Here is a 20,034-nt window from a genome sequence, read left to right on the forward strand (position 1 = left end):
AGGGCTCTTCTGATTTGTTTAGTGTATATTTCTCTGGGGTTGTTGTTGCCATTTTAGTATTTTGTTCTCTCATTCATCTATCCTTCTCTGGACAGAATGACAAGATGGAAAAACTCAGCTCAAAAAAGAGAACAAGAGGCAGTACTGACTGCCAGGGACCTAATCAGTATGGATATAAGTAAGATATTAGAACTAGAGTTCAGAATAACAATTATAAAGACATTAGCTGGGCTTGAAAAAAGCATAGCAGACACTAGAGAAGCCCTTTCTGGAGAAATAAAAGAACTAAAATCTAACCAAGTCGAAATCAAAAAGGCTATTAATGAGGTGCAATCAAAAAAATGGAGGCTCTAACTGCTAGGATAAATGAGGCAGAAGAAAGAATTAGTGATACAGAAGACCAATGATGGAGAATAAAGAAGCTGAAGAAAAGAGAGATGAACAACTACTGGATCATGAGGGGAGAATTCCAGAGATAAGTGATACCATAAAGGGAAACAATGTTAGAATAATTGGAATCCCAGATAAGAGGAAAGAGAGAGAAAGAGAGAGGGCCAGAAGGTATATTAGAGCAAATTATAGGGGAGAACTTCCCTAATCTGGGGAAGGAAACAGGCATTCAAGTCCAGGAAGCACAGAGAACCCCCGTTAAAATCAATAAAAATAGGTCAACACCCCAACATATCATAGTGAATCTTGCAAATCTCAGAGACCAAGAGAAAATCCTGAAAGCAATTCGGAACAAGAGGTCCATAACCTATAAGGGTAGAAACATCAGACTGGCAGCAGACCTATCTGCACAGACCTGGCAGGCCAGAAAGGACTTGCATGGTATATTCAGGGAGCTAAATGGGAAAAATATGCAGCCAAGAATATTGTATCCAGTGAGGATGTCATTCAAAATCCTCAAAAAGATGCCAAGACAAACAGAAACTAAAAGAATTTGTGATCACTAAATGAACCCTGCAAGAAATACTTACTTTTGGGGTCTCTCTTCACTTAAAGTAACATAGACCAGAAAGGAATGGAGACAATATACAGAAACAGTGACTTTACAGGCAATACAATGGCACTAAATTCATATCTTTCAATAGTTATTCTGAATGTAAATGGGCTACATGCCCCAATCAAAAGACACAGGGTATCAGATTAGATAAAAAAGCAAGTCCCATCAATACACTGTCATCAATACATTAGCATTATCATGCTAATGGACATCAAAAGAAAGCTGGGATAGCAATCCTTATATCAGACAAATTAGATTTTAAACTGAAGACTGTAATAAAAGATGAGGAAGGACACAATATCATAATTAAAGGGTCTATCCAACAAGAAGATCTAACAATTGTATATATTTATCCCCCTAACATGGGAGCAGCCAATTATATAAGCCAGTTAATAACAAAATCAAACACATTGATAATAATACAATAATAGTGGAAGACTTACCCCACACACTGCAATGGACAGATCAACAAGGAAACAAGGGCTTTGAATGACACACTGGACCAGATGGACTTCACAGATAAATTCAGAGCATTCCATCCTGAAGCAACAGAATACACATTCTTCTCCAGTGCACATGGAACATTCTCCAGAATAGATCACATATTGGGTCACAAATCAGGTCTCAACCAATACCAAAAGACTGGGATTATTCCCAATGCTTTTAAACGGCAACTCAATCACAAGAAGAAATTTGGAAAGAACTCAAATACATGGAGACTAAAAAGCATCCTACTAAAGAATGAATGGGTCAACCAAGAAATTAAAGAATTTTAAAAATTCATGGAAACAAATGAAAATGAAAACACAACTGTTCAAAACCTTTGAGATGCAGCAAAGGCAGTCCTAAGGGTGAAGTATATAGCAATACAAGCCTTTCTCGAGAAATAAGAAAGGTCTCAAATACACAACCTAACCTTACACCTAAAGGAGCTGGAGAAAGAACAGTAAATAAAGCCTAAACCCAGCACGAGAAGAGAATTAATAAAGATTAGAGCAGAAACCATAGAAAAGAACAGTAGAACAGATCAACAAAACTAGGAAAAGAATTAATAAGATCAACAAACCCCTAGCCAGTCTTACCAAAAAGAAAAGAGAAAGGACCTAAATAAATAAAATCATGAAATGAAAGAGGAGAGATCACAACAACACTGAAGAAATACAATTATAAGAACATATTATGAGCAACTATATGCCAACAAATTAGGCAATCTGGAAGAAATGGATGCATTCCTAGAGATGTATAAACTACCAAAGCTGAAACAGGAAGAAATAAAAAACACGAACAGACTGATAACTAGCAAGGAAATTGAAGCAGTAATCAAAAATCTCCCAACAGGGACGCCTGGGTGGCTCAGTTGGTTAAGTGTCTGCCTTCAGCTCAGGTCATAATCCCGGAGTCTTGGGATCGAATCCCACATTGGGCTCTCTGCTCAGCAGGGAGTCTGCTTCTCCCTCTGCCCTTCACCCTGCTCATGCTCTCTCTCACTCTCTCTCTCGCTCTCAAATAAATAAATAAAATCTTAAAAAAAAAAATATCCCAACACACAAGAGTCCAGGGCTGGATGGCTTCCCAGGGAAATTCCACCAAACATTTAAAAAAGAACTAATACCTATTCTACTGAAGCTGTTTCAAAAAATAGAAATGGAAGCAAAACTTCCAAATTCTTTCTATGAGGCCAGCATTACCTTGATCCCAAAATCAGACAAAAACCCCATCAAAAAGGAGAATTACACACCAGTATCCCTGATGAACATGAATGCAAAAATTCTCAAGAAACTAGCCAATAGGATCCAACAGTACATTAATAGGATTATTTACCATGACCAAGCGGGATTTATTGCTGGGCTGCAAGGGTGGTTCAACATCCACAAATCAAATAATGTGATACCCTATATTAATAGAAGGATAAAAACCATATGATCCTCTCAGTAGATGCAGAAAAAGCATTTGACAAAGTACAGCATCCTTTCTTGATTAAAACTCTTCACAGTGTAGGGACAGAAGGAACATACCTCAATATCACAAAAGCCATCTACAAAAAGTCCACAGCGAGTATCATTCTCAATGGGGAAAAACTGAGAGGTTTTCCCTAAGATCAGGAACACGGCAGGGATGTCCACTTTCACCACTGTTGTTCAACAGAGCACTAGAAGTTCTAGCCTCAGCAATAAGACAACAAAAAGAAATAAAAGGCATCCACATCAGCAAAAAAGAAATCAAACTCTTACCCTTCCCAGATGACATGATACTCTATGTGGAAAACCCAAAAGACTCTACCCCAAAATGTGAGAACTCATACAAGAATTCAGCAAAGTGACAGGATATAAAATCAATGCACAGAGATCAGTTGCATTTCTATACACTAACAATGAGACAGAAGAAAGAGAAATTAAGGAGTCAATCCCATTTATAATTGCAACAAAAACCATAAGATAGCTAGGAATAAACCTAACCAAAGAGGGAGAGGATCGGTACTCAGAAACCTATAGAACACTCATGAAAGAAATTAAGGAAGACACATGTTCATGGATTGGAAGAAAAAATATTGTGAAAATATCTATGCTACCTAGAGCAATCTACAGATTCAATGCAATCCTATCAAAATACCATCAACTCTTTTCACAGAGCTGGAATAAATAATCCTAAAATTTGTATGGAACCAGAAAAGACCCTGAATAGCCAGAGGAATGTTGAAAAAGAAAACCAAAGCTGGTGGCATCACAATTCCAGACTTTAAGCTCTATTACAAAGCTGTCATCATCAAGACAGTATGGTACTGGCACAAAAACAGACACATAGATCAATGGAACAGAATAGAGAGCCCAGAAATGGACCCTCAACTCTATGGTCAACTCATCTTCGACAAAGCAGGAAAGAATGTCCAATGGAAAAAAGACAGTCTCCTCAACAAATGGTGTTGAGAAAATTGGACAGCCACATGCAGAAGAGTGAAACTGGACCGTTTCCTTACACCATACACTAAAATAGACTCAAAATGGATGAAAGACCTAAATGTGAGACAGGAATCCATCAAAATCCTAGAGGAGAACACAGGCAGCAACCTCTTCGACCTTGGCCACAGCAACTTCTGGCTAGACACATCTCCAAAGGCAAGGGAAACAGAGGCAAAAATGAACGATTGGGACCTCATCAAGGTAAAAAGCTTTTGCTCAGCAAAGGAAACAGTCGACTAAAAGACAACTGACAGAATGGGAGAAGATACTTGCAAATGTCTAATCAGATAAAGGGCTAGTATCCAAAATCTATCAAGAACTTATCAAACTCAATACCCAAAGAATAAATAATCCAGTCAAGAAACTGGCAGAAGACATGAATAGACATTTCTCTAAGGAAGACATACAAATGGCCAACAGACACATGAAAAAATGCTCAACACTACTTGGCATCAGGGAAATCCAAATCAAAACCACAATGAGATACCACCTCACACCAATCAGAATGGCTAAAATTAACAACTCAGGAAACGACAGATGTTGGTGAGGATGCAGAGAAAGGGGAACCCTCTTAACACCATTGGTGAGAATGCAAGCTGGTGCAACCACTCTGGAAAACAGTATGGAGGTTCCTTAAAATGTTGAATACAGAGATACCCTACAGCCCAGCAACTGCACTACTAGATATGTACTCCAAAGATACAAATGTAGTGATCTGAAGGGGCACCTGCACCCCAATGTTTATAGCAGCAATGTCCACAATAGCCAAACTATGGAAAGAGCCCAGATGTCCGCTGACAGATGAATGGATAAAGAAGATGTATGTATACACACACACACACACACACACACACACACACACACACAATGGACTACTACTCAGCCATCAAAAAAATGAAATTTCGCCATTTGCAACAATGTGGATAGAACTGGAGGGTATTATGCTAAGCAAAATAAGTCAATCAGAGAAAGAATCATCATATGAGCTCACTCATATGTGGAATTTAAGAAACAAAACAAAAATTTAAGAAAACAAAACAAAGGCTCATCGGGGAAGAGAGGAAAAAATAAAACAAAGAAATCAGAGATGGAGACAAACCATAAGAGACTCTTAATCATAGGAAACAAACTGAGGATTGCTGAGGGGAGGGGGGGGTGGGGGAATAACGTAACTGGAGGATAGACATTAAGGAGGGCATGTGATGTAATGAGCACTGGTATTATATAAGACTGATGAATCACTGAACTCTACCTCTGAAACTAACAATACATTATATGTTAATTAATTGAATTAAATTTTTAAAAAGGAAAAAGAAGAAAAAAACAGTAAAAGTGAATTCATAACACGGATAGGAAAGTTTGAAATCAGAAGTGTGATACCTCTAGTTTTGTTCTTTTTTCTCAGGACTGCTTTGGCTAATATGGTCTTTTGTGATGCCATACAAATTTAAGGGTTGTTTCTTCTACTTCTGTGAAGAATGCCTTTGGTATTTTGATGGAGAAAGCATTGAATCTGTAGATGGCTTTTGGGTGGTACAGCCATTTTAACAATATGTAAAATCTTCTAATCCATGAACAGGGGATGTCGTTCCATTTGTTTGTGTCTTCAATTTCTTTGGGCAAAGTCTTAACAGTTTTCATTGTAGAGATCTTTCACTTCTTTGGTAAAATTTATTCCTAAGTATTTTATGATTTTTGTGAATGGGATAGTTTTCTTTACTTCTTTTTCCAATATTTCATGATTTCTGTTAGTTGATTCTTTTAACCTTCCACTTTACTGAAATCATTGATTAATCCCAACAGTTTTTTGATTGGCTCTTTAAAGTTTTCTATATATAGGATCATAACATCAGCAAGCCATAGTCATAAAAACAGTATGATACTAGCACAAAAACAGACACATAGACCAATGAAACAGAATAAAGAGCCCAGAATTAAATCCCGGTATATACAGTCAACTAATATTGGACAAGAGAGCCAAGAACACCTAATGGATAAAAGATATTCTCTTCAAACGGTGCTGGGAAAACCAGAGGAATACACACACAACAATAAAATACGACCTCTAACATTTGTTCTGCAAAAGTACTTTTAAGTGAATGGGAGAATATATTTGCAAATCACCTATCTGACAAATGGCTTCTGTTCAGAATATATAAACAATTCTCAAAATTCAGCTACAAGTAAACAAGCAATCCAATTAAAAAGTGGGCAAAAGATATGAACAGATCATTTACCCAAGAATATATACAGATGGCAAAAAGCATAGGAAAAAAACATTCAATATTATTATTCATTAGGGAAAATGGAAATTAAAACCACACCCACTCCTTGCCTACTAGACTATCTAAAAAGGAAAAAAAAATTATGAAACCACATGCTGGCACAGATGCAGAGCAATTAGAACTCCCTTACATTGTTAGTGGGAACTCAAAATGGTACAGCCACTGGGGAAAACAATTTCATAGTTTTTATCATATAACCATTTATATAACTTATAAATATGTACGTACCATATAACCCAGAAATCACAATCCTCTAAGTATTTACCCAAGAGAAAAGAAAACTTATGATCACACAACAACCTATCCACGATAGGTTCTTTAGTCATAATTGCTAGAAAATAAAAAGAACTCAAAGGCCCATCAGCAAGTATAAACAAACAGTGGTACATCCATACAATGGAATATAACTCAGCAGTAAAAAGGAATGAGCTACTGATATATGCAACAACATGAATAATTTCCAAACATATTTTGCTAAGTGAAAAAAAGTCAGACCCAAAAGGCTACATACTGTGGGACTCCATTTATATGACATCCTGGAAAAGGCAAAACTTTAGGTATACCCGACAAACCTGTGGTTCTTATATATGGTCAGTTGTTTTTGTTTTGTTTTGTCTTCACAAAAGGACCAAGGCTATTCAATGAGGAAAGTAAAGTTGTGAACAATGATGTGGGAACAATAAATAAATACAGGGGGAAAATGAACCTCAGCTTCTACCTAACATTAAATACAAAAATTAATTTGAGATGGATCATAGACCTTGTCATAAAAGCTAAAACTTTAAAACTTCTAGCAGATGGGGCACCTGGGTGGCTCAGTCATTAAGCCTCTGCCTTCGGCTCAGGTCATGGTCCCAGGGTCCTGGGATCGAGCCCCACATCGGGCTGTCTGCTCAGCGGGGAGCCTGCTTCTCCCTCTCCCACTCCCTCTGCTTGTGTTCCCTCTCTAGGTCTCTCTCTCTCTCTCTCTCTCTCTCTCTCTCTGTCAAATAAATAAATAAATACATACATACATAAATAAAACTTCTAGCAGAAACAATAGGAGAGTATCTGCACAACTCTGGAGTATAGACACATTGCTTACCACATAAAAATAAATACTCAAAAAGATTTACAGGTTGGACTTCAACAAAATTTTAAAACTTGTGATCATCAAAAGAATTATTTATATCCAGAATATCTAAAGAACTCTTACAAATCAATAATAAAAACACAAATAATCCCAACTTTTTAATGGGCAAATAACTGAAGAGATATTTCACAAAAGAAGATATAAGAATGACCAATAAGAACATGAAAACTGCTAGACATTATTAATCACCAAGAAAATATGAATTAAAACCACAAGGAAATACCTTTTTATTTTATTTTTTTAAGATTTTATTTATTTTTTTTTTTATTTATTTTTTTTTTTTAAGAGAGAAATAGCGAGAGCAGGAACACAAGCAGGGGGAGTGAGAGAGGGAGAAGCAGGCTTCCTGCTGAGCAGGGAGCCCGATGCAGGGCTCGATCCCAGGACCCTGGGATCATGACCTGAGCTGAAGGCAGATGCTTAACGAATGAGCCACCCAGGCGCCCCTGAAATACCTTTTTAAAACAACTAGAATGGCTAAAATTTTAAAGACTGACAATACCAAATGTTGCAGAGGATGAAGAAGAATAGAAACTTTCATATATCGGTGGTGGAAATATAAAATGATACAACCATTTTGGAAAAAACTTTGATACTTTTTTTTTACAAACATACACCTATCCTGTGATCTAGCAATTGAACTCTTAACCAAGAGAAATGAAAACCTTATGTCAACAAAACACTTCTACAATATTTGTTGCAATTTTATTTACAATAGTGAAAAACTGGAAACAACTGAAATATTCATCACTCACAATCTATAGAATTGTGGTGTAATTATAAAATAGAATACTACTTGACCATAAAAAAGAACGAACTACTGACACACACAACAACATGGGTGAGTACTAAAAAATATTTTGAGTGAAATAAGCCAACCACCAAATACTCCATATTGAATGATTCCATTGAGGGGAAACTCAAGAGCAAGTGAAAGTAATCTATGATGATAGGATTGGAACACTGGTTGCCTATGGAATGGAAACTGGAAGAGGGCACAGAAGAACTTTCTGGGGCAATGAAATACTTTAAGTTTTAAGTGGGATATGGTTACATGGGTCTTTGCATTGATCAAAACATCAAACTGTACACTTAAGATCTGTTCCCTTCACTGTATGTCAATGCTACCTCTAAAGAAACTGTAATAAATTGTTTAGGTCTTTTACTCATTAGTAGAAAATGCAAACCATATCACACAGCACCATGCAACACCAAACACATGGCTACTTTTAGACAGTATTAATTCATTCAAATTCACAGAGGAAGGCATAAGTTAACATAGGGCCCTTATGTTTGAGAAAGCAGAATGGTGTTATTTTAAGCAATATGAAACTGTTTATTGACAAACAAAAATAATATGATTTCTTTCTTTTAATTAAACTTGCCAATATAAGTATGAACCAATATAAGTATGGACCAAATAAAGAGGTTAAATACTGAGTCAGGCTCCTAAGTATCTTATCTTGGGAACACATGAACTATTATTAAAGTCAATACCAAAAGAACGTATACACTATCATTAAGTTATTCCTGATTGGGCAGGGATGACAGTTAACAGTATAAATTATGATGACAATAATTTGTATAGGAAAAAATACGGCCATGTTAACTACTCATAACTTCTGTTCTCAATCAAATCCAACACAGGAGACATGATACAACCTATAGTCAATTATTTTGCTATGGGGTCTACAACTATAACTCCGTTTCCTATACAATGTTAGGAGGTATAACAAATTTCAACCCCAAATGAATTAAAATGATGGTTCACACACGAACCCCTACAACTGGAATGAACTGGATAAAAGAGTATCTACACTAAAACTGGGTAACATTTTACCAAATCTCTTAACCCTTTGTTTTAAAAATAAATAAAGGAAATAAAATTTTAGCATTTAATTGATCAGTGCAGTCTAGGATGTTTTAACCAGAAACCCATCTACTTTCCTCCCTAAGTATAAGACAATCCTTAATACACATGCAGGCACACACACGTGTGCGCACACACACACGCACGAGCACGCACGCACACCCATTTGTGAGCATATGTGTGTGTTTGCATGATCACATGTATGTGTGCCTAACAAGTTCTATGTGGTTCTCAAAGAGTTCTAAACTGATTTGGCATTGGTACTAAAAGAAAACACTCGAAATAGCACAAGACTGAGCACCCTATTGCTAAAGCTCTTTGCAGAAGCAGCGTACCTGTGCCCTCCTCTGTACCTCCAACAGGAGCTCAGAGTACTGCAGCTCCAGTTCCTTCTTTTGTTTGTGCCAGCAGCTCTCCTGGGCTTTGATCTGCTCGGCCACTTTGTTAAAGGTGTCTTCCTGGGTCTGCTGAAGTTCTCTCATCGTATCAGACTTGTTTTTACAGATATACTCCAGGTGACTTATCTAAATGGGGATACGCAACAGAGAATGAGATATGCTCACAAAATATGTCTTTGTAGCACCTCTCCAAATGCCATACATCTACCATGTTTCGTTCCTTAAGTTCACATAAAAGTTTTAAGTTAAAATGAAAACAAAAAAACTAAGAAACAGAAATTGGTAGGACAAATTATCATATTTTAGGAGAAAATGGTGTCATTTGTATGTATGTGTGCTTAGATCACAAATCATTTTTCTCCTTCTAATAAAGTTACTCGTTCTATAATCAACTTTACTGAGAAAACTAAGAAGAATATTTTTACTTCTAGAACCAAAGCTCAAGCTATTCACATATCTCAATGGGAAATGAAGTATTTCAATGAGATCTATAAATCTACATTTTATATATAATAAAACAGAAAGTCACAACCATTTTTTATTTCACATTCAAAACACTGGAAAGAAAATCATCATGTAACGTGTACGACAATTAATGATGTTTTGAAACTATGAAAAACTATTAAAACATAATACCATCTCAGAGGGTTCAAACATGTACTCATTTTAATTATCAGTAATTTTCAAACCCATTATACACACATTCACAATCATGAACAGCATCTGTGCTTCTCACAATTTACTCCCTCATTTCCTTAATCCTACTTCTCAGTGCCTAAGGTTGTGTTTGCCAATCAAACCAAGGTAAAATGTTCTCACTGTAAAATTGGGCCAAGATGCTGTTTCATTAATTCCACAGATTGGAGGGGGGAAAAAAAAAACCTAGGTAACAGTTTTTTTCTTCATGACACACAAGACCAAATGCCATGGCAAATAAGATCTGGAAACCAGACCACATAATACAGTCCTGACCAGTTCAGTAGACCCAGGATGAGAATCAGTATCTTTAACGGTGGAATAGGTTGGTCTGCTAAGCCATTTAAATCTTCCATAACCAAAAGTGGGCTTGTTGTTTTTTTGTTTTTTATTTTTTTTTTTGAAAGACTGAATTCCTAGGCTGGTGAAGTCCACTGTTTTCTGCTACCATGTATACTTTGAACACGCTACAGCACTGAATGGGGTCCGTTAATACACAGTTTGTTATAATTCAAGAAATAACCAAAAACATAATTTTAAATTTTTAAGTGCTTTTAAAGTAACACCTCATTATTTCCTGGGCAAAAATTTTAAGATCATGTTTTTGAATAACTGTATCTTGTTTCTATTTTATGCTAACATAAAGAGTTGGTTTATTAATGTAAATGACTAAGTTCTTTGAATTGCTTCATCAGTAAGATTAATTTATTTTCTTTTAATTAGGTCCCTGTGGCTAATACTGGCTAGTAGTATTAGCATGTCCCGCACAGAGTGTGGAGCTTAGAGACTTCATACAGACTTCAGTCACATTTACATGCCCACAGCAATGGCATCAAACTGAGTTGTAGACAAGCCATAATTAATGGTATTGAATTATTAACATCCAAATTCTTTTTGAAATAAGATGAATGTCAGCCCCTCTTAATGATACTGTGATGTGGACAAATGTCACTGAATTTAATAGAGGTATCTGGTGCCTGAGGACAGTTACCTTCTCATTAGCCCTGGTGAGGTCTGCGATCAGGGCATCAACATTCTCCTGCAAGACTGCACAAAGCTCGGTCCAAGAGAATTTATCCAGCATGCCTTCTGGTTGTTTCATGAGCACACAGCCTGCTATCAAGTGCTGATACAAGGTATGAAGAAAGGTTAGCTTCTCCTGTGAGGAAAAAAAAAAAAAAAGAAATTAATTCCAGTATATCAACACTGTAAGAAGTAAAACACATACTACGTGTGGCAAAGGATTTGTTTCAAAAACTTGGAAAGGAATTAAAATACCCAAGTGTCATCTTGGGTGACTTTTTTTACACTGTCATCTTGGGTGACTTTTTTTTTACATTCAAAAGCATTAGATAAAAACCTGGAATTGCTTAAACTTGGTATTCAAAACCAAAATCTGCAGTCTAGAAGCCAGAAAACCAGGGTTCTGACCCCAGCTCTGCTCCTCCAGAGGATGGGACCTAAGTGCCTGTTTAGGCATCGCCTTTCTCAGCTTTGACATGACGTATCTGCACTAATTGTCTCTAAGCCCTTTTGACTTTTGTCCTGATGTCAGGACAGTAATTCTATAATTTCATATCTACATTCGCCAAAACAGATGTTATTTAAGTCAGAAAACCAATATAGAGAGAACAGTGTTACTCAACTCTGTTAAAGACAAAGTTACACCAATATCTGTGCTTTACATGTACACAATTACTCAGCTTTCTTCCTCCTCCAGAGACTCCAGTTTGCTTACCACTTATAGGAAATCTATCCCCAGCCCCTTAGGCAAAGCAGACAGTGATATGAAAGATATGGAAGAGGGGCTCATTCGTTTTCCCCATAAGTTCATATAGTATTTGGCACACTGGGCATTTAGACGTGCTTAAATATTACAAAGTAACAGGCAAAAAGAAATGGACACAGTTGCCCAAGACATATTTTCAAAACTGTCCAATTAGAAATATGTAGTAAGTTTTTTAAAATTATGTTGCCATTGTAGTAACTAAACCATCCACTGTTTAACAACCCAGAAACACTATCCCATAGAATTCAGTAAAAAGCTGATCCCATCTTGAACACACAAAAAGAGTTTATTTACTGAAATGCCAAATGGCTCTCTTTATAAGGTGTTCCATCTATAAAGTGCCCAAGAGAGGAACTCAAGATGAGGTCAGTGTAAAACTGCAAAAGGATATCTTTTGTAGATAAAATAAGTTCCTTCAAATTTTTTTTTAAAGATTTTATTTATTTATTTGACAGAGAGAGACACAGCGAGAGAGGGAACACAAGCAGGGGGGAGTGGGAGAGGGAGAAGCAGGCTTCCTGCCGAGCAGGGAGCCCAATGTGGGACTCGATCCCAGGACCCTGGGACCATGGCCTGAGCCGAAGGCAGACACTTAACGACTGAGCCAGACAGGCGCCCCTCCTTCAAATTTTGTTAATAGATCAGCAAGAAAAGGAAACCCTTTTAAAAGAAGAAAATTTGAGAGGGAAAAAATAGAAATGCTAATCTTCTAGATAAGAAAAACTGTATATAGTATATGTAAAGGTTGTATAATTATAAATTGTGGGGAATTTTTCATATATATGTGTGTGTTTGTGTGTGTGTGTGTGTGTGTGTGTGTATCTAATTCTCTGTATATGCTACCTTACCTTTTCCCAAATATAACAAGTTAAAACCAAAAATTTTTAATACATAGTTACAACCACGAACTTGAGTTAGGATATCAGAAGAATCCTCATAAATACGTTATGCCTTTTTCTTTGTTAAGCAATTAAAGATGTCTTTTACATTTTCAACTGGGTTGAGATGTTTAAAAATCTTATTAAATATAACTAACCAAATGTAATATTCAGGCACTAAAAGTCTTCGCCCTCCACATTTTGCCAAGTGATCGAGTTCATCCTAAAGGATAATTCATTGTGTCTCCATTATGTCCTTTTTGCTTGGGCTGTGATAAACCATGCATGATAATCATCCATTTGGCGTGAAAAGAGAATCTCAAGATCCAAAATCAATTCACACATGTTGAACCCAACCACAATGCTGTAGACATGCTGACTTTACAATACAGGCAGGCTTCTAGTTTCCTTTCCTTTAATCATTATCTGATGTGTAGAACAATTCCAGCCCCTTCATGTGGACACAATTTAAATCCCAGACTGTAAGAAGAGTGGAAAGAATGTTTCCTTTTTACTCTCTTGGCATTCATGTTCATATTTGTTGGAGTAATGAACTCAATATGCAGGACGACTCAGATGAACTGGTTCCACACTAGCTAAACCAGCTCTATATCCCATGGGTAAAAGAATATATAACAGTTCCATTCACACAGGCTCATACAGAATAGAAAAGTTTTGTCATAATATTTTAAGAACTCATTAATAAATAAAAATGGATAGGCAACTCTCAAGGGCATGTAAATAAAGTTTCAATATTGTGGGACTTGTCTTCTCCTAAATTTTGGTTAATATCCTACAATTATAAAGAGTAAGGAGACTGTCTGCTAAAGGAGATGTTATTCCTGTTTTGCAAATAAGAAACTAAGATGTGGACAGACTAAGCTGTGTGCCTTGTCCATATTCACAGTTTGAAAACAGGAGTACCACGAGCCAAGTCCAGTTCTTTCTGATTACGAAAAACATATTCTTTCCACCATGTTCAGCTACTAAACTACTGAAATAAAAAATAATTTTGTCACCAGCAAATAGGAAAACTTTGAAAGGACTGTTTTAGGAGCCTCAGTGCTTGGGATATGATGTTCTAAATAGAGAGATGAAGCCACAGAAGCGACAGAGGGGTTAAACTCCATTACTTCTCCCCAAAATAGGATGACAGGAGAGTAATGGAGTGACCGATTGTGCGGCTGGCATGAATATTTCAAAAAGAGTCGGCTCAGAACAAATCAGAGTAAAAACAGCCACTTGATGTATGTAAATTTAGAAAACTGAGATTAGTGAAGGCCTTTCCTGCCAGGCGTCCTGTCTCAGGTAATACCTCGGTATCCTTCTGGAAAGCCTGGGCAAGCTTCTGCAGTTCACTCTCCGATTGCGCTGCTCGAGCCTTTTCTTTCTCCCAACAGTGCAGCACATTCTGTAGTTCCACTTTCAACGTGCTTATGAGAGCCTCTCTGTCTGCACATTTAGTGCGTAAATGACTTAACTCTTTACTGACATCGGCCAGTTTTTCCTGAAGGTCCTGTCAGAGATGCAAAATAAAGAGACTGCATGAAGGCCGGCCAATAAAGGGACGGAGGATACAAACACAAAATACATAATGAAAACCTCCAAAGCTTTACCATAAAAGAATCACAAGCGCAAGCATTTGGCTACAATGCTAAACATTACAGTAATTTATTGAATCAATTTTCTAACTATACCATTTTAGCTCAAAAGTTAGAAAAAACTGTTAAGTTTTAACACTGAAACATAAAATGTTCATAAGATACCTGATTCCTAAAAGCTCTTTGAAAAGGAGTTTTCCTTTCAATTCATTATTTAAAAAAAAAAATAGCTTGGTAGCTCAAAAAAAAATTTCATAACATGTAAATAACATTTTCAAATGAAATATTTTACATTTAATATACGAACATTTACTTCCCAATGACGTCCAAATACTAATAGAAATCTCAAGTGTGTGACACAAAATTCTGAACCATTTCTTCTTCAACCTTATTAACAAATTCTACTGAAGTATGTCCATGACAAACTCAACACGAACCAACACAAAAAATTTCCAACTCGGAGACTTGCCTCGGTATAATTTTGCAAAGATGTAGTACATAAAACCAGTGCAGAAAATAAAATAAACTCTTGTCTTGGACCTTAGCCAGTGCAGTCTCAGCCCATTACTAGGCATGATGCTCTAAAAACAATTGCTCCACCCTAAAATGATGAAAACTAACTCCAAATACTGATGTGCTTATGTAAATAAAATATGTTGAATATGTATCTGAGGCTGGGCATTAAATCTTAAATCACTTTTTGAATCTATGGTATTAAAATTAAATCTGGGAAATACATCTTTCCTTTAACCAAAATAATTTCCAACAGTTTTATTTTTTTAATGAAAAATACATTCTTGTTACTTTGATCAACAATAAAAAATCAAAATTGTATCCAAATGTACTTAATAAAAAATTGGGAGATACATTTTCAGATATCTCTATTTTAAAGTATTCCCTAGATAATCATATTTGTTTCTTAATACAAAAGGAAAAAGTTATTCTAAGTCATAATACCTTTATATTTTTAGTGTGAGATTCTATCTTCTGTTTGGTAGAATCAAGTTCACTCGATGCCTTTTCCTTAGCATCATTCATGCTGTTTAACTGATGAAAGAAAATGTAAGTTACTTTTTTTATGTTTTTCAAGGGTGACTAATTCAAAAGCTAATCTTTAATGTTTTTTAGGCAATTACTTAAACACCAATGTTCCAACAGCGATTAAGAGTCTTGAAAAATTCTTTCTTTTGGTTAACTATGTCATTTCTGTCACAAGTTCACATGGCTAAAAAGAAAAAGCATTCAAGCTTAAAATGTCAGTGATGCTACTGTGTTTTTACTAGATGGCTGGATAAAGGATTTCATTCTTATTGTAAACAAATACAACTTTATTCTTAAAATCCTACTGGACCAAAATGCCAAAAGCACTGGCATCTACAAGGAAAGAAAAAAAGCACAGAGCAGAAGACTGTTCTTTCTATACATCATGAGGGTATTCGGTGGTCTCTCACTCCATATGACAACTTCAGGGTCGGTCACATGCAGTCCTACTGGGAAGGCTTGTGGCAGGTCATCAGTTGGTCCTGCTCCGCTTGTGATTTATTTTCTTTGACAGTTCATTCTTCTTTCTGTCAGACTGCTCTTTTTGCTTTCTTTGCAGCCACCCCCTTGGTCTCCCCACTGCTGTCTCTGGCACGGGTTCACAACAAAGCACATTACTAAGCCAAAGCCTGCTGAGTCGACTTTTCAACTGTGCTAAGGATCATGTGACATTCATCCTCCCAAATAACAATTCGCTGTGGGTAATATGTTCCTAGTTACCCTGCAGCTTCCAGACCTAGGCCTCAGAAGAGTTTCATAAACTACTAACAATACAGGTTGCCTTGTCTCACTAGGAAAGACTTAGCAATATTTGTTCTTTATAGAAATTTAATTATTTCAATGGTCACTTTCTTTTTGCCTTTTGAACAATTACAGAGAGTATTAAGAAGACTCACTTTTCCTCCTTTGTTGACCGTGGTAAACTAAAGTAAAATAAACCTCTTCTGAAATGTGAAATATAATGATTCCGTGGCCTCGTATTATTTGAAAGAAACAAATAAACAAAAGGATAGACACTAAATCCTTGCTATGTGGCTTGTCTTTGGTTTGAACAATCTCTTGGTTGTTTTGCTAACTAATTGTATTTCATGTAATTATTTCATACTCTCTAGTTTGACAAGAGCCAACTAAACAAACTCTTCAATTTTTAAAGCATAAATCCATAAAATATTTTAATACCCAAGAAAATTATCAACCCACACATTAAACAATACAAATGAGATGAAAAATAGAAGCAAGAGCTTTTTAATCAGCAAACCAAAAACTACCAAGCTACATCAAACAGATACTTGTTTTTGAAAACTTCTAACAACAGTCCTTTAGAGAATGAGAACTAACCTCTCTCTTGTTTTGTTAAGACTTCCATAATTTGTAGAAATCCTAACCTAAAATCTTGACAAAACCTAAATTTCCACTACCTAGTCCTAATTTGCTAAGAACACGTGAACATATAAATAGAATACATATTAACTTAGATGACTTGTGTCGTTTTTTGATTAAATTAAAGTAGATAAATTTTGAAGGCCAAGAAGTGACAAGAGTCCTCGTAACTTTGACAATAATAGGATGACTTTAGAGTTACAGAAACATAAGTGAGACACGACTTTAGGCCACACTTAAAGAAAGAACAGTGACAGACAATTTATTATTTTTTGTATCTGTGAAGCTGTCAAGTCAACATTCCCAGTCTTTCTGACCTTTGTAACAAGCACGGAACCACAGTGCTGCAGGCTGAAGGCTCTAAGTGTGGAGCCAAACAGTGCAAGTCTTACCTCATTAGATGCATCTTCCAGCTTGTTCTGGTAATCTGTCAAGGTACGCCTCAAAGTCTCAAGGACAACAGAGAAGCTGGGAGGTTTATCTTTGTCCTTGTGGATGCCTAAAGAAAAAGGTAACATGAAAATATATCCTAAAGTCACAAAGAGACAAAAGCTAAGCAAACAGTAACAGAGATATTACAATTAGATAGAGCTGAAAACATGTTATGAAACATTGAGTAGAGTCTTATTCTCCAAAGTATACTGCTGTATAGCCAAGTATTAATAGCCTTTCTAAACAAGTGATCAAATTAAGTTCATAAGGTATCAAGTTCAAATTTATGGCTACTTCCTACCTTACCTAGGCCCATACTGTAGTTAGTAGTGAGCTTTTTTTCCCCCATCTCCTACATAACTGAAGAATTTGTACACACCTGTTATCCAACAATTAAATGAACAGTCGATATACTAACATTGTTTTGGGACGTTACATACACTTACTTTGGTCCTTGTGTTTCTGATCAGTCAGGCCTATTTTGCTTAAATAATAATTTCTGAACCCAAGAGCACATAATTTTCTGTTATGCTTGGAAATACTCTTCAATCCTTAAAATTCTCAAGTTACAATTTGAAATAAATAATAAAAATGCTATTATCTACACAGGCCCACATCATGTTTCAATTAAAACCCTTAAAACTGATACTTATTATAAAAATATGAGTATTTCCATATTATGCCCTCAAACTATTTTAATTTAGTTGGGCCATAAGTTAGTTGAGCTAATCAAGGTCACATGGTCAAATGTAGTTCAAAAGATTAATCCAAAATCATCAAAAGTTTAGTTTTAAAAACCACTTTAAATTGATTGTTCACTGTACTTCTCTTTTACTGTTAAAAAACAAGTAGCAAATGTTAAAATATTCTGTTAAAAATATTTCTCTTTTCCTATTATAATTTCTCCCCAGCATATTTTATAATCTATTTCAATAGACAAGAAACACATTTTTAACAAGGATGGTTTCAAAAAGAGGCATTCATAATATATGTTTTATTATTCATTGACTCATTCATTCAAATACTTTACTGAATTCCTACTACGTACTAATCCAAGGCATGGAGGTGAATAAGATTGGTGTAGTCTCTGTCCTCAAAGAATTTACAGTCTAAAAAGAGAAGGAAAGAGGGGCACCTGGGTGGCTCAGTCAGTTGGGTGTCCAACTCTTGATTTCGGCTCAGGTCATGATCTCTAGGTCATGGGATCAAGCCTCAGCACAGTCTGCTTGTCCCTCTCCCTCTACTCTCCCCCCACCCCCACCTGGCACATGCTTTCGCTCTATCTCTAAAATAAATAAATAAAATCTTAAAAAAAAAAGAGGAAAGATAGTAAAAAAATAATTACATGAGATCATTTATCCATTCTTCATGTATTCAACTGCTAGAACTTGGGGAGGATAGGGAAGAAGGCAATAATAAAGGAAAAAACAAACAAAGAAAGGCAGGAAGGAAGGAAAAATTTTGGTTAATGATAGACTAATTTTATCTCAGAGTATTGGTGGTATTTGGTGTTTTAATCTTGGACAAAATGTTACTAATAAATTTATTACACTCATCCAGGTATAATTTAAACACTATCTTAAGTATGGGTTCACCTCAGATTTTCTTAAACAGAAGAATATTTAACCAAAAAAACAGAAGTAATATGGAAGCAACACATATCCCAGCTAGGCAAAAAAAAAAAAAAAAGGACACTGCTCTGAGCCATGATAAAGGAGGAGACAGTACTCTTTGTAATTACTATGAGTTAGAAAGACAATTCATTAAAAATTTTTTTAAAGGTCTTACCAAATATATTTTTTAAAAAATTACTCTTGCATAACATAAGAAAAATGTAATGTATAATTCTTTTCTTTTGCTACTACACAAGTAGGCCATGAATAAATCATCCAAGGATATTCGGGAAATCTGCTGGCTTTTACAATAAGGGAGAAAGCTTCCTCTTAGAAATTCAGAAGAATAAAACCATTTTAATATGAGTGTTAAAGGGTAAGGGGACAAAATGCCCTGTCCTTACTGACCCATGCATATTATTATATTCTGTATAAAGTTTCTTTGCTTGAAAATGTTTATACAATAAAGTTTAGTTGAAGTACAAAGTATGCTTTAAGTCTTATCCACATCCATCATAAAAATGCTTATAAATGGAAACATGGAAAAATGCTTATAAATAAGAAGAAAGAGTCACTAGGACTCAGGACCTTATTGATAATTTGATTTAATCTAAAATATCCTAACCCCTGAATATTACAAGAAACAATAACCTATTAATGATCTCAAAGAAAGCTCTAAAAATTCACAGATGAAGACAATGAAAATAATTTGAAAAGTGGTCATAAATGGCTTTTCAAATGTCAAAGTCCCAAATGAAGAACAGAATGTGTTAGAACACTTTATATTTCAAAATACCAACTCAAAACCTTCCAACTTTCCCTATACTTAAATGTTTCAGTACTTGGAGGCCAACCTATACTTTCCCATCACTGCTACCTGTTTCAATCTCTCTCACTCACTTTTAATATTGAGTACACTTCAACTCGGTATGCCTTGGCAAATCTTTTTGTTTGTT

General features: G+C 35.7%; 1 protein-coding gene across 11 annotated transcripts in view; it reads right to left on the bottom strand.

Annotated features, from left to right (window-relative positions):
• CCDC171 (coiled-coil domain containing 171) overlaps positions 1-20,034 on the bottom strand; it is a 316,174-nt gene that overhangs the window by 177,493 nt on the left and 118,647 nt on the right. For all 11 annotated transcript variants that reach the window (XR_003523902.1, XM_027616885.1, XM_027616882.1 and 8 more), the window contains 5 exons: positions 17,426-17,532; positions 15,570-15,659; positions 14,327-14,527; positions 11,336-11,503; positions 9,586-9,774 (listed from right to left, as the gene is read on the bottom strand). Coding sequence is in view for 10 of the 11 variants with exons in the window: in XM_027616885.1 (XP_027472686.1) it covers positions 9,586-9,774; positions 11,336-11,503; positions 14,327-14,527; positions 15,570-15,659; positions 17,426-17,532 (755 nt within the window). In the remaining variant the exon portion in view is untranslated. The remainder of the gene's footprint in view (positions 1-9,585; positions 9,775-11,335; positions 11,504-14,326; positions 14,528-15,569; positions 15,660-17,425; positions 17,533-20,034) is intronic.

Source organism: Zalophus californianus, chromosome 13 (genome assembly GCF_009762305.2).
Source record: "Zalophus californianus isolate mZalCal1 chromosome 13, mZalCal1.pri.v2, whole genome shotgun sequence".
NCBI lineage: Eukaryota > Metazoa > Chordata > Mammalia > Carnivora > Otariidae > Zalophus > Zalophus californianus.